Source organism: Carcharhinus amblyrhynchos, chromosome 11 (genome assembly GCF_965287045.1).
Source record: "Carcharhinus amblyrhynchos chromosome 11, sCarAmb.v2.hapA, whole genome shotgun sequence".
Lineage (NCBI taxonomy): Eukaryota > Metazoa > Chordata > Chondrichthyes > Carcharhiniformes > Carcharhinidae > Carcharhinus > Carcharhinus amblyrhynchos.
The window spans coordinates 67,630,614-67,645,177 of record NC_137334.1 but is presented as its reverse complement, the minus strand read 5'-3'; the positions used below and the strand labels follow the sequence as shown (position 1 = coordinate 67,645,177).

The window sequence follows — 14,564 nt, the reverse complement described above, 5'->3', positions numbered from 1 at the left end:
CTATATGTCACAACTATCTGGATCTGTGTCAAGAATAGTCTAGTTTAAAAAGAAAAGCAAATGAACACTTCTTAGGATATGCTCTGCTGGTCTTTTACTGTGAACTTAATATTTGCCATTCCTATCAGCTGCAATCTATTCTAACAGAAATACAATGAAATCTTCATACACACAGCATCTTCAAATTGTAGCCAACAAGACATGCCAAGAGGGGCTTAGGAATTGAGATAGCTGTGAAAACACCTGGGGTAAAGTGAAAATAAGAGGCAATAAAATTAGGTAGCAACGGGAAAGTGCAAGACTTGTTGCCAAAACACACAACATAAATTTGGTGATTTTAAAAGCAATCCCAAAGCATGGCGCTATCCTGATCTAAACTTTGATACAAATACCAACATGAAATGACTCTAACCATTGTACAGTCAGAAATCATTCTAATGAAACCATCTCACTGCACTTGGTTTGATTTATCAAAGCAAGGTGGAACTTGATTAACAGTTCCATCAGGAATGTCAGCACAAAGTTTTAGAAACAGCTATCACAAGTTCAGAAACACTTTGTTGAGAACCAACTTTCAGTCTATGGGAAAGCAGGAAGGCAAACTAAGGCATTATCTTCTGACAAGTTGTAACACAACATTTTTTCTCCACTTTATCAGTAATATGAACAAACAGCAGCAACATGGACTCTCACTGGAGGGTCCTTTTTCCACCTTTTATACCTACAGGCTTGAAGGAATCACTAGCATATAAATTTTTAGTAAATCGTTTTGCCAGCAGTGGAACTGGTGGGCATAATACTTTAATTTGGTATTCATGCATTCAGTGGCAAGACTTTCAATCCAATTCCTAAACAGGATTTTGCTCAAGCTAAATATCTCATGAGTTTTTTTTAAATATATGAATGCATCCTTATTAAAATAACCAAAAATGTCTTGTACATCATTGGGAAAGACCCACAGAATGCAACTTTTTTTTTAAGCATTAATCAGGAGCAGCAAGAGGGATATCATTAGAGGCAGATGTAAGTAGTAATCAAGCATGTCAGTGAAACAGTACTGAGAGACCAAAAAAAGCTAAAGAGGATTAAACTATTAAACTTTCTGGACAAATCTGAAGTAATGCATTTTGGAAGGTCTAATATAGATAGGAAATATACAGTAAATGGCAGAACCCCTTAAGAGTATTGATACACAGAGGGATCTGGGTGTACAGGTACACAGGTCACTGAAAGTGGCAATGCAGGTGGGGAAGGTAGTCAAGGCGGCATACAGCATGCTTGCCTTCTTCGGCTGAGGCACTGAGTTTAAAAATTGGCAAATCGTATTGCAGCTTTACAGAACCTTAGTTAAGCCACACTTGGGAATATAGTGTTCAATTTTGGTTGCCACACTACCAGAAAGATGTAGAGGCTTTGGACAGGGTACAGAACAGCCTTACCAGGATGCTGCTGGTACGGAGGACATTAGTTATGAGGAGAGGTTGGAGAAACTTGGCCTGTTCTCACTGGAGAGATGGAGGTTCAGGGCAACCTGAGAGAAGCCTACAAGATTACAAGGGGCATGGACAGAATGGATTGTCAGAAGCTTTTTCCAGGGTGGAAGAATCAATCACTCGCGGGCATATGTTTAAGGTGCGAGGGGCAAGGTTTAAAGGAGATGAACAAGGCAAGTTTTTTTTTTACACAGAGGGTGGTGGATGCCTGAAACTCGCTGCTGGGAGAGATACGATAGTAATTTTTAAGAGGCATCTTGATAAATAAATGAATTGGATGGGAATGGAGCGATATGGTCCCCAGAAGGGTAGGGTTTTTAGTTCAGTCAGGCAGCATGAACAGTGCAGGCTTGGAGGACCGATGGGCCTGTTCCTGTGCTGCAATTTTCTTTATTCTATAAAACTTTAAAAAGACATCTATCCTGTGTGCTTACAAAATGAGAGTGGGAGGGCAACATTTTCCTATCAGCCTATACAGCAGAGAAACTACAATTTAACTTTTCTGTGGTCTGGGAAACAGTAAAGCTAGGTGTGTGGGCATTAATAATAGAAGATTAAGCAAATATAATATTTGCTCAAAATGAATTTCCATGCATCTCCATCAACCCCTCCAAAGAACACAAACTTCAAGTGAATTGAACAGAACCTTTCTTAAAATACAAGATTAGGGGCTTTACTACTGTATGCAAAACAAAGAAGGTCAAATATAAGCAGCAACGAAATGGAAAATATACTCATTTTGTGAAGTGAGCAAAATGGACAGCTTAAAACATTTTACCAAAGGCACCAACCTCATATTATTCTGTTGAGTTGGTGGGATAACACTGTAATAGACTGGCATTCCTGCAGAAGGTAAAGACCCTTGGTTTGAATGACTTGGGATTAGAATTGGCTGTTGATAGGACTGCTGACCCATTCCTTGGGAGCCAGGAGTCAAGGATATCTGAATTTTAAACACGAAAAAAGAAAACATATAATTTTCCAATGCAGGCTGTGTTATATCCAAAAGAGATTTTGAAAAAAAGGTATTACCAGCAGCAATAAATTATCCAACTGTTTAGAGCTTTTCATATATTAGCTAACAGTCTATTGGATAACATCCATGAATAGGCCAAGAAGTGGCAAATACTCTTTAACCAATTGTCAAGCAATAACCATCCCCAACAATAAAGATCAGAATCATCCTTGCTGTGACACTGCTGAGTCCACTACAACCAACATTCTAGGTAGGGGTCACAGCTAGCCATAAAATGTACTAAAACAGCCACATAAATATATTGGCTATTACTGCAGTCAGAGCTTGGGTATCCTGTGATAAACGGATCATCTCTTGACTCTCCAGAGACCCGCTACCACCGCCAAGACAAAGCAGCAGTGTGATACTTTTGGTTGGATAGCTTTAGTTCCAATATCAGGGAGCTTGACACAAGTGAGGGTGTAAAAATCCATTTCCTCCAACATCAGCATGACATGGCTGCAACGTGCCTTTCCCAGAAAAGAAGAATCCATCACCTCCAAGTTCCTTGTCCACGTTACACATCACCCTGGCTTAGATATGTATCGCCAGCACAAACTCCTGGAGTACTCCACCTACTGGTACTGTGGGGGACACCTTCACTACATGTACAGCAGCCATTCAAAATGACTGCTCACTACAACCTCCCTAGGGTACCTAGGGTTGTGCAATAAACATTAGCATCACCAGTGACGTTCACAAAAAGAGAATGATTTTTTAAAAACCTTCAATTTCAGGGTGTTTCAAACATCTAATTGTATACTATAAACTGTTTTGCAACAACCCAAACTCAGGAAAACACAATAACTGACTCTGGGAGGAGAAGTGGCGACTCATTTTCTCCACTAATGTGGTGACTCAGGACTAGCTCCCCGATTATTGCGAAGTTTTGGCCCTTGATATTTACAATTGAATTGCACATGATACTGGGGCAGCTGGTACAGACTATTAAGCCACATGGCAATAATGCAGATGAAAGTTTAAAAACAAGGTCAAGATTAACTTTCCCCCATACAAAAAAAGAGGAGGGTTGCGGAGGGGTCGGAAGAGAGACAAAGAGCGACTGGTATGGTATTAACAAGAGTATTCATCTGGACTACTTATTTAATCAGGAGGTAAAACAGGCAAGCCAACTGTCACTGAAGGTTACATACCTGATAGGACTGCATTGAAGGATATTGAACCATCATGCCTTGCATCTGATTACCCATACTGCCATGTTGGCCACTCACAACATTTTGATTTTGAGGCTGGACACTAACCAAGCCCTGATAGCTCTGCTGCTGACTTGACATCACGGTTTGAAAACCTGCAACAAAATAATTCCAGATTCGTAATTTAGTTTAATTCTCCTTAGAAACATTAAATTGGTGCATTGACCAACATGAAGGATTTACAATGTTTTGGAACATTAGCATTGGTCAAATGGTCCTTCAAGAAAAGCATATTCAGTTAAAATTTTGTTTTATAATAAAAAGTTCTCAAAATGATGGGTCTTTGCAGCTGATTCTGCATTGCAAGTAGCATCTTCAAACTACATTGTTTAATTTAAAAGAATTTTTTTGTGTCTTTGCTCAAAATAATTTTGAATAAATGAAGTGCCATTTTGATTACTTGTGTGGGTTTCTGAAGGATTTGGGTAGATAAATAGCATTGTAGCTTCTTTGAACAAGTTTTTGCCCCAGTATCTCCTCCCCTGGCTGGGTGTCCATTCTTGCTAATTATGCCTGTTTAAATATACAACACAAATGCAAGTTTTGTTTTTTGAAGCCTTTTATGGTTGGACTTCAAAATGATGGCTTCAGCTGGCCAAGCGTTTCACTGGAGAAAATTGTGGTTCATCTGAAATTGGATATTAAACAAGTAGTCTTGCAACACAGACAGATGGAAATATAGCGGAGAAGTCGACTTGGGTAGTGTCAGTGTAAATACGGAAGTCAAACCCACATCCAATCATGTGATAGGACAATATGAAGTGTAGGAAGTACAAAGATTGATCCAGTGGTAAAGATGAATGGGTATTCACTAACAAGAGAACATAAATTGAAGATCATAATTACAGGCAGCACAGTAGTTAGCACTGCTACTTCACAGCGCCAGGGACCCAGGTTTGATTCCCGGCTTCGGTCGCTGTCTGTGTGGATATTGCATGTTCTCCCCATGTCTGCATGGGTTTCCTCCAAATGCTCTGGTTTCTTCCCATATTCTGAAAGACGTGCTGGTCTTGACCTGAACAGGTGCTGGACTGTGGCGATTAGGGGAATTTCACAGTAACTTCATTGCAGTGCTAATGTAAGCCTTACTTGTGACTTTTAAATAAACTTTAAAAATTGCAGAGATTTGGAAATTTGTTTTTTGTTAACTGCACAGTGTTGATGGAATATGGAGTACACAACTAGAAATAGTACTGAAACGGGAATCCAGACAGTTTTTAAAAGAGGAAATGGGTAAAATATTTGAAACAAACTTACAATAGTGGAAACAGGGGAACTAGCACAGTGTGATTCCTTCTTATGCGGCGTAAGAACATAAGAAATAGGAGCAGGAGTAGGCCATCTAGCCCTCGAGCCTGCCCCGCCATTCAATAAGATCATGGTTGATCTGAAGTGGCTCAGTTCCACTTTCCTGCTTTCTCCCCATAATCCTTAATTCCCTTGCCTACCAAAAACCTATCTACCCGTGTCTTAAATATTATTTAGCGAGGTAGCCTCCATCACATCAACGGGCAGAGAATTCCAGAGATTCACCACCCTTTGAGTGAAGAAGTTCCTCCTCAACTCCGTTCTAAACTGCGCCCCCCCCCCCCCACTTATCTTGAGGCTGTGCCCTCTAGTCCTGCTGTCCTTTGAGATTTTCTCATCTTTTATTGCCATATAAATTCAACATTTATTGGTGCCTATTTTTGTATAATATGACCATTTGTTTCAGGGCTACTGTTTCATAAATTACAATGTATAGAAATTTGAAAAATTATGAAATACATCTTGGATATGGTACAAAATTAAATGTTAGTATTTTGGGATATTTCAATATTAACTGACAAACTCAAGTGGCCACTTGCATTTAAGAATTAATGTGACAAAATTAGCAAGTATGTTATACAAGATGAAATACCAAATGATCATACCTTCATTTCAAATTAAATTTAAACAAAAATCTAGACTTCCATTGTAGCTACAAGTCTTTTCAATGCTTAAGTAAAATCCTGAATTAATAGGTAGGAGCTAAGTAGTATAATATTCTCTATGAAATGAGAACACCTGCAATCCCACATGTTGAGAAAATACTTCGCTTGGAAGAATGTTCTATTTTTAGCAAAACACTCAATGGCCAAATTACATGATAGATGTTATCCATGACAACCAAATATCGTTCTCACTCAAACTGGCAGGAGACTGCAGCATTACCGTGAATGTGTTTCAATTATTTCAGTACTGCAGCGCAAACTGCAATCAGAGAGAAAAAGTAGGGCAAAATAAATTGATGGTTCAGAACCTCTCCTCAGGGCTACTGGCACTGTTCCATTTTTAGATGTTTTTAGTCACCTTGGTGTCACAAAAATGGAGAAACAATCACAGTGCTTGGTACCAAAGACAATTCAGTAGGAGTGAAAGAAATTTTTCACAATCCCACTTTAAGCAGAGAAGATGGTTAATTTCACGCAGTGAACTAAATCCAAGTACTATTACAATTGAAGAGTTCCCTACTTGTCATCATAACAATTAAAATGTTAATCTTCATATTCACAGAATTTTAGGTATTATTACTAAGCATAATCCCATTCTGCCATTTTCAAGAAATATAGGTCAGAAGATTCGGTCCATCATATTTCATCTTGATGTTATAAACCATCTACCTAGACATTTTTGCCCCGCAGTTTAAGAAGCAGCTGAAAAAGAGACCGGTTCACTGTGAGAAATCTAACACTCTCGGACAGTGTTCCGGCCCCGTATTCAACAGCTCACAGAAATGCTGATTATAAATTCACATTCAATATCCTTGAAATATATGCCAGAACTGAGATTGACAGAAAGCTGAGAAGTTCAGAGAGAGAAATACATTGTTTCCTCATTCAGCATCTCCTATTTTCACAAAATGGTGTCAGCACATGGTTTATATGACAGCCTGGATTATTTTAGCAAAATATTTAAAATGTGAGCATCATAATTCTTTAACTTCCTTATCCCTAAGGCATTATTGCAAGCACTTAAAAGATGTATCAAATAAAAACCTAATGATATAAATATATATATTATATATATATATATATATTTTTACAAAAGGTTATGAATCATCACATTAAAGAAAATGTGCACAAACAGAAACCAACCTGTTTGCTGGGCAGTTTGTGATAATGGCTGGTTCTGTTGAGTGTTGTAATGGATAGGGGCTACAGGTCGATACTGCTGATTGGAATGGGGATACTGACCTGGAGCACAGTAACAACTAGGCAGCTGTAAAAAGGAAAAGAAAAACAGTTCTTAAAGAGGATTGTTTCCATGAAACATTAGCTAAAAGATTTTTTAAAAATAAACACAACAATGATCTAATTTGCACAATAAACTGTCACTCTAACAGCATTCAATTAAATACACCACCATCACATCTTGCATATCATGAATGTTGTATTTAAGCATCTGCCTGGCATAACATTACAATCCCCTTTAAGGACCCCAAAAGATTATACATTAGTATAATCATTTTGTACATGGGGCTTTTTCTTATACTATTAAGTATTAGCAACATTATAGTATAGTTACAGTTACCATGATGCAAAATTAATGCTTGTTATACATTTCAACATAGGATTTTTTTTCCAATCTATTTTAATTCTTGGCAAGATTCTGTGTTCTGTATGAATCACAGTGCTATAGATGCAAAGCAACCATAGAATGGTATTCCTGAGGTAAACTTGATGAGCACATTCCAACGTGCAGTTTTTTAACCAAAAAGAACTCTGAAGGATGAGGCCACACATAAAAACCATTCTTTAATACACTGTACATTAATGATACATCTGGTCATAATAAGACATCATATAAGGCACGCACAGCACATGCAACTATCTGGGATATACTGCACATTGAAACAAACATGCAGTTTTCAGCAGCAGGTTTGAATGGGACATTAAACCCCAACAGTAATACTGCGAGTGGTTGGAGAGTGCTGTGACTGGAGGAGAGTGAGCTTGAGCTGGAGGGTGGGTGAGGTGTGTCCCAACTTGTGAAAGCTGCAGGGAGAAAGGTGGCAAGTGAGGAATCCGACAAGGTCTCAGTGTGATATGGCAGACCGATCTTCAGAAGGTAAAAGGGCTAATGGGACCCGTGAAAGGGCTCATGGAACCAGAGAGAGGAGAAAGCCAATGGAAATAGTGAGAAGAAAAGGCAGGTTGGAATATGTGACAAATCAGAAGTAGAATGTGACCATTTTAGCGACACAGGCTATTATTTGGCAACGAGGGAGATCGCCTTTGCATACCCCTGCACCTATTGCAAGCACTCCACCCAGAGGTCATTCTCTCCTCTGCACCCCACCTTAACACTTTCTGCTAGCCTCTTCTACCCAGTACCTCTTCTTTAATACCTGAATGGGTTTCAAAGTGAAGGGAGTTTGGAAAGTATAAAATTTCACACCTGGTGTATACAAAGCTGCTGCAGAAAACTACTCAGAATCTGACTCAAAGTTAGCAATCAGATAGGTAGAGGATAACAACTGATACATCAAGCATAAATGTTCTATGAGTGCATCATAAGATGGTACTGAGGAACATTACCGGAATGATATAAAAACTTTACCCTGCTGTGCGCTTTATTTTACGAGTGCTTAATATTAACATTAAATTCCATTCGTTAAGACTTCTTTAACTTGAACTTAACATTTTTCTTCCATAAGAAAATTTGACCTCGAGTCATAGAAAAAGTAACTACGTTCAAGCTACTCATTGCATTCAGCACTGTACTTTTGTTGAGTTATCTGAGGAAATACATAACAATGAGATCTTTTTCCTGTAAACTAGTCTTTCCTTTTTCAAAAGTGCTTTCTGTAATTTTCAAGCTAAATCTGTAAGATAATTAACTATAGATGTATAAGTGGAATAGAGTTGAAGTAAGAGATGAAGCAACAAACACAGTAGCAGTTGGGAGCTACATCTCAAAAAGGTCCATTAAGGATATGAACCAAGTAAGGATTTGGTGGGAAGTCTGTTTGAGGAGCTCCACAGATGCTGTCAGACCTGAGCTTTTATTGTTTTTGTGACAATTAAGGATATTGGAGTGGTAATTGGTATAGATACTTAAGAAGCCAACAATGAGTTTTGAGATGTGTTTGAAGGCCTTTTAACATTTTTGAGAAATTACCCTTCTTTCTCATTTTAATGGTAACAGAAATGGGCATGTTGCCCTTCATTATTTTTACCTGCTGAATAGGCTGCTGCACGTATCCCTGTTGTTGAAGCACCTGTTGATTAACTGATGGACCAGGGGCAGAATAGTTAGAAGTAGGAAGTGGCTGCCCTGGAGAGGCCATGATAAATCCAGGCTGCTGTTGTGGCTGAAGCACCACAGATGATGGGAATATGGCAGTGTGGGTATCCGCAGATTCAGCAGATGGCTGACGGCCAAGGCTCATCTGGCTAAACTGGGCCCCAAGGCTTTCTTGCTGCATGGAAAATAAAAGTTATGATTAAAATAGAACTGTATGAATAATGAGGGCATTCCCTCTCATTCTATATACCAAAAGCCATGCAAATGTTTATCAAGCCTTTTGAAAAGGTCCAATTTAATGAAGGTAAAGTATCTACTCTTTCTATTTAAAGTAACTGAGATTGATATATCATTTTTTAAAAAAATTATTCATAGGAAATTGGTGTCACTGGCAAGGCCAGCAGTTACTGTCCCCACCTAATTTCCTTTGAAGGGTTGGTGGTTAGTCACCTTTCTGACAATGGAGCAGCCTAGTGGGCCATTTCATAGGGTAGTTAAGAGCTGACCACATTGCTATGGGTCTGAGTCGTACGTAAGCTAGACTGAAAAAAGTGGCAGATTTTTCTTCCGCAAAAGAAACTTAATGAACCAGTTGTGTTTTACTGATAACCCAGACATGGTCACCATTAACGATGTTATCCAATCTACTTAATTAACTGAGTTTAAATTCCCAAGATGCCATGCTCGGATTTGAATTCATGTCTTCAGATCATTAGCCAAACTTCTGGACCATATGAGGAATTGTAGGTGAGAAACATATTACTGAAGGAATGTCAACATTTTATAGCACTAACTTATTGGATAGATTTTTGATATCGCATCACACGACATTGATAGTTACACAGCCTGTCTTCTGACAAACAATGATTGTGTTTTTAAGTTAACACCTTGTCAATAATAAAAACATGGCATGTTTATATTAACAACTAAGACAGTAAAGTTGATTTCTTTGTACTTAGTGCTTCATATGTGATATGTTTTTCCATCAATATTCACATTTAAAGACTAAAAGGGAATGGAATCAAGTGTATGTTCAAAGTACTCACACAACCTTTGAAGCTAAAAAGAACGAGGGATCAAGGATTTGCACTGAGGTTTTAAAGATACTGGTTTCTCACATGTATCCAAGAGTATCTTCATAGACTATATGTAATTTACATCAACAGAACAATGCTCCAATGGAAGAATGATTCCTCAAAGATTTTTGAATGTATTACTTCATTTTTGTTGAGATTGTACACAAGGAACTAAGAAATGTGTCAGAAATAAATATTATCCCCCTTAATAAAGTGTTGGGATATTAAGTATATTTAAGCCAGGCAAAAAACAAAACTATGAAATCAAATGAATTTTTTTTTACATATATGTGCTTGTTTAGCTTAAAAATATAAAATTGGTTTTAGCTTAAATCCCAACAGGAACATTTTTAATAAATTAACTTGTATGAACTCAAGTGAATTATACTTAAATTATCCTTCATATGTAGTAACAATAATCTAAGTAAAGAACAACTTTTCTAACATTCTCATTATAAAAAAACCTTTAGATTAATGAGCAGTTTCTGCCATTATGCAGCTTTCGGTACTTTCCGAAATTAATTTAAAAAAAGCATGAGAAGATTTTTGGAGCAGAATATTTTGTTCAAAATATTCCTCCTAACAGGTACAAGAGTTTTTGACTGAAAAAAAAAATCAATTTTCGCACATGGGCCTTTGAGTCATCTTCCATTGTACTATCCTAATTTAAGAGCCCAGCAAAAGGAAAGCTCTGAACAAAATGCAATTCCCCAATATTTTCCTTCCTGTTTAACCTAATTTACAATTGCAAGCTTTCAGGAACGTTCTTTACAATTGATAAATGTGCCTATCTGAAAATGTTGAAGTCAAGATGCTACAACTATAGATTCCCACAAGAAAATTAAGAAAATAATGAAAATAGACAATAGAGGTAGAAATATTATCATATCGCTAAAAGGCATTATTGAACCAGATGTTGAGCTACTTTGGCATGTCATCACTCCCCTAGATGCTCAATACATTTTCTTAAAAAAAAAAGGTTTGCTCTTGAAAGTATTCCTTATCTGTTTAATCCAAATATTATGACAAGAGTATTATGACATTAATACTGTCAATGTTGATGGAATCCAGCAATTAGACTTGTCTTCAAGTGTAATAGTGAATGAAAGATAGCTAATGTTTATCCTGCTATTAAAATGCACGTCTCTAATGTTTTATCTGTAAATCAAAATTGGATCTTTTGAAATTACCAGAAAAGGCTTTTTGTCCTTAGGATGTTCTAAACTTTATAGGCACAATCATATTTTAGTAGCAGGCACAGATTTTACTGATTTAAAGAATGTTCATATAAAGAAACATCTTCAGCCAACTATCAACAGCAACACATAGCAAGTACGTTAATAATAGCAGCAGTGGAAAGAAAGACTTAAAAGTTTACAAACTAAAGATCTTCAGAAAGATGAGAAAAGAATATTGAGTGTCAATACCACAGTGTATTGCTGGGTGGGTGATACTGGCAGGAGTTGAGGTGGGTAAGAGACCGCAGAGTACTGGATAGGCTGTGAAGAAGACTGCAGAGCCCGAATTGGCTGAAGAAGCAATATTTTGCACAGTTAATTTAGCAATGTTAGCCTCATAAAACCCAAAAAGGTTGCAGCATTACAAAAAAGCACTGTTATTGTTCCAATTTTCTTTAATTTACAAACAATGCTGTCAAGAAATATCATTTGATATCCTCACAGTTACTGCAAAAATCTTCATATTACAAATCAAATACTTGAATTTTAAATGATTCTTTTAAATATGCTCTCTGATACGTCTCACTTTATTTATAAAATGCATTCCTGTAATCACCTTTCAATATACTGAAAACAACATCTCAACGTACACAGGAAAAGTACAACTAGGGCTAGGCAAACAATTGATAGGGAACTGGTTCGGAGATAAGAGAAATGATAATGCTATGTACTACAATTTGCAGGATGTAGTACCATGAGAAGTGTCCATAGGGATTTGCAGGAACACTTCAGCTTGTCCTTCTATTTATAAGTGACTTAGATGAAGGAATAAAAAGTCAGGTACCCAAGTTTGCTGACAACACCAAATTAGGTGGTTCAGTATGCAACGTAGGTAGAATTAAACACTGACAAATAAGACGAGCAGGCAAAGCTGCATCAGATAAAGTTCCACATGGGGAAGTGTGAATTAATTTACTTTAGATCCCAAGAAGGGTTGACGATGATGAGAAGCTACAAGCTGTGAATAAGTAAAGAGGTTTAGGGGTTCAAGCACAGAATTCATGAAACAGGCATGAATTCCTGAATTGTAAAAATTATAAAAATATAATTAATGTTATAGTTAAATAAAGCTCCGGTTAAACTCCATGTGGAGTTTTGTGTTCAGTTCTAGGCACACCACAGGGAGGATATACTGACCTCGGAAGGGGTATAGTACAGATTCACCAGAGTAGAGTAATGACTTAAAAAAGGTCAAATTACGAGTACAGATTGCATTGACTAGATCTGTCTTGCCTTGGGTACAGAATATTAGGATGAGTTAATTGAAGTGTTAAGATTATTAAAAGGGTTGAAACAATAGATGAGGAAATATTTCCTCTGGTGGGACAGTCCAGTACAAGGAGGCATATGTTAAATTTCAAGTTGAGTCATTCGCACAAAATCTGGGGAAAAGCGAAACTCTCTCTTGGAGAGGTGTCAAGGCTGATTCAAAAGAAAAATTTCAACACACACTGATAGATTTTGGATAGGCAAGAGTATTACAGGATACGGGATTATCAGATCAGTGACGATTTCACAGAATGAAGTAATAAACTGAACGTTTCACTCCCATTTCTAATGTTTCCAATTGGAGAGCACGTGTAAATGGAGACCTCTTGTTTTGTCAATTCCAGCCTGCTTTACACACACCTATCACTTCAATCAGTTATCTGATTTATGCCTGCATTCCAAATGTCAATTTTTTTTAAACCTCATTTAACAATAGAGCTCATTTTCTAACTTGCATGGCTAAATGGATATTACGTGCCATTCTTAATTCCAGATATATTCAAACATAAAGAACAATTGATCAAAATTAAAAATTGCCAAATCTTAGCATTTAAATGTGATGCAGCAGAAAATACTGCCCTTAAGATAAACCACCCAAGCGAAGAAAATATTTAAAATAGAACACAGCGTAAAATCAAAATCAATTGTGCTGCTGAATTTCTATATCTAAAGTGTTTTCTTACCCCACAGGTAGAGATAGCCACGCTACACATCAATTTAATTAAATATTCACTCTTGTCAACTATCTTCCCTACGTAACTCGGATCCATAATGGTCAAATTACTTTTTGGTGACTTCATGAAGCTATAGTTTTATTTTTATGGAATTTACATTTAAATATTATTTTGCAACATATTAAATATAACCAATTAAAGTCAACAGATAAAGAACTAGATTAAGATTCAGTTCAACATTACTAATTATCACCGGAATCTAATTCTGAGTTGTACAGTTCAGCTTTTAAACCAGGATCAGCTAACCTGAGAAAGTATGTGATTTGCTACTTGCTGCTGTTGTGGAACAGTTGGTTGTGGTTGCTGTGCTGGGCCAGCTAAAGGGTTCCTCGCGGTCTGCTGGGCTGGGGGTGGATTATACACCACAGCTGTACCATCTGGATTCATGAATGGCTGTCCTAGATGGGAAAAAAATGATTCCCATGTCAAAGGTAGGTAACAAAATGTCTTTTAACACAAATTTTAAAAAGCATTTTTAAACTACATTCAGGTTAAAGAATAAAAAAGGAAAAGTGGAAAGCAAAGAAAGAAGCTAAAATGTAATATTTCAGCTGCTTAGCAGGTCAGAGAACTGAAGAAAAATTCCCTTAAACAAACAGCAGGTCTTGGCTTTGCATAAGCAAGGAATACAAGGGCTAAATACATTCTCCACTATCAAAACCAACTACTCCAGAATTATCCCAGAGAGCAAAGATAACTCCCAAGACCGTCCTTCATGAGCAAATGTCTCCTTAAACCCTTCTACTCTCTCAACTCCTCACCTTGGAAGTGCAAATAATTAATAGGCTGCTTCAACTTCAAGATGGAGATAATCTGTTCATCTGCCTTCCCCTTATTCTATTTCCTGCCAAGTCAAACCTAACATTCATGGTGCATTATCCCCACTCATCTGTTCAACCTTCTCGCTGCCTGACACAGCCAATGACTTTCATGCAGTTTCTTTTGTGCAGTTTAGTGGAACTTGCCTTTGCTCTGTTCCATTTTAACCACCTGATCATAGGCATCTCCAGCACTGGCTTTTTCACCCACCCTTACACAAAAATCTCTGGAGATCCAAGGGACTTGACCTTGATGCCCACCTCCTCTTTATTTGCATCTGCCCTATGGCAATATAATCCACAGACAGGAGTCAGCTTTCACATGTATACGCATTGCACCCAGGCCCTCCACTCATTTACATCTTTTCAAGCCCCCTCTGTCCTCTGCTGATAACCATCATCTATACCCATCAGATTCTTGGTATTCTTGTCCTACCTT

At 37.5% G+C, this 14,564-nt stretch overlaps 1 protein-coding gene across 11 annotated transcripts in view; it reads right to left on the bottom strand.

The window, feature by feature from the left end:
- Positions 1–14,564, bottom strand: part of r3hdm1 (R3H domain containing 1) — a 134,424-nt gene that overhangs the window by 55,342 nt on the left and 64,518 nt on the right. For 8 of the 11 annotated variants that reach the window (XM_080199340.1, XM_080199341.1, XM_080199338.1 and 5 more), the window contains 6 exons: positions 13,554–13,705; positions 11,494–11,595; positions 8,923–9,165; positions 6,839–6,962; positions 3,663–3,817; positions 2,285–2,436 (listed from right to left, as the gene is read on the bottom strand). In XM_080199340.1, coding sequence (XP_080055466.1) covers positions 2,285–2,436; positions 3,663–3,817; positions 6,839–6,962; positions 8,923–9,165; positions 11,494–11,595; positions 13,554–13,705 — 928 coding nt within the window. The remainder of the gene's footprint in view (positions 1–2,284; positions 2,437–3,662; positions 3,818–6,838; positions 6,963–8,922; positions 9,166–11,493; positions 11,596–13,553; positions 13,706–14,564) is intronic. The other 3 variants (XM_080199345.1, XM_080199347.1, XM_080199349.1) reach the window with 1 other exon arrangement.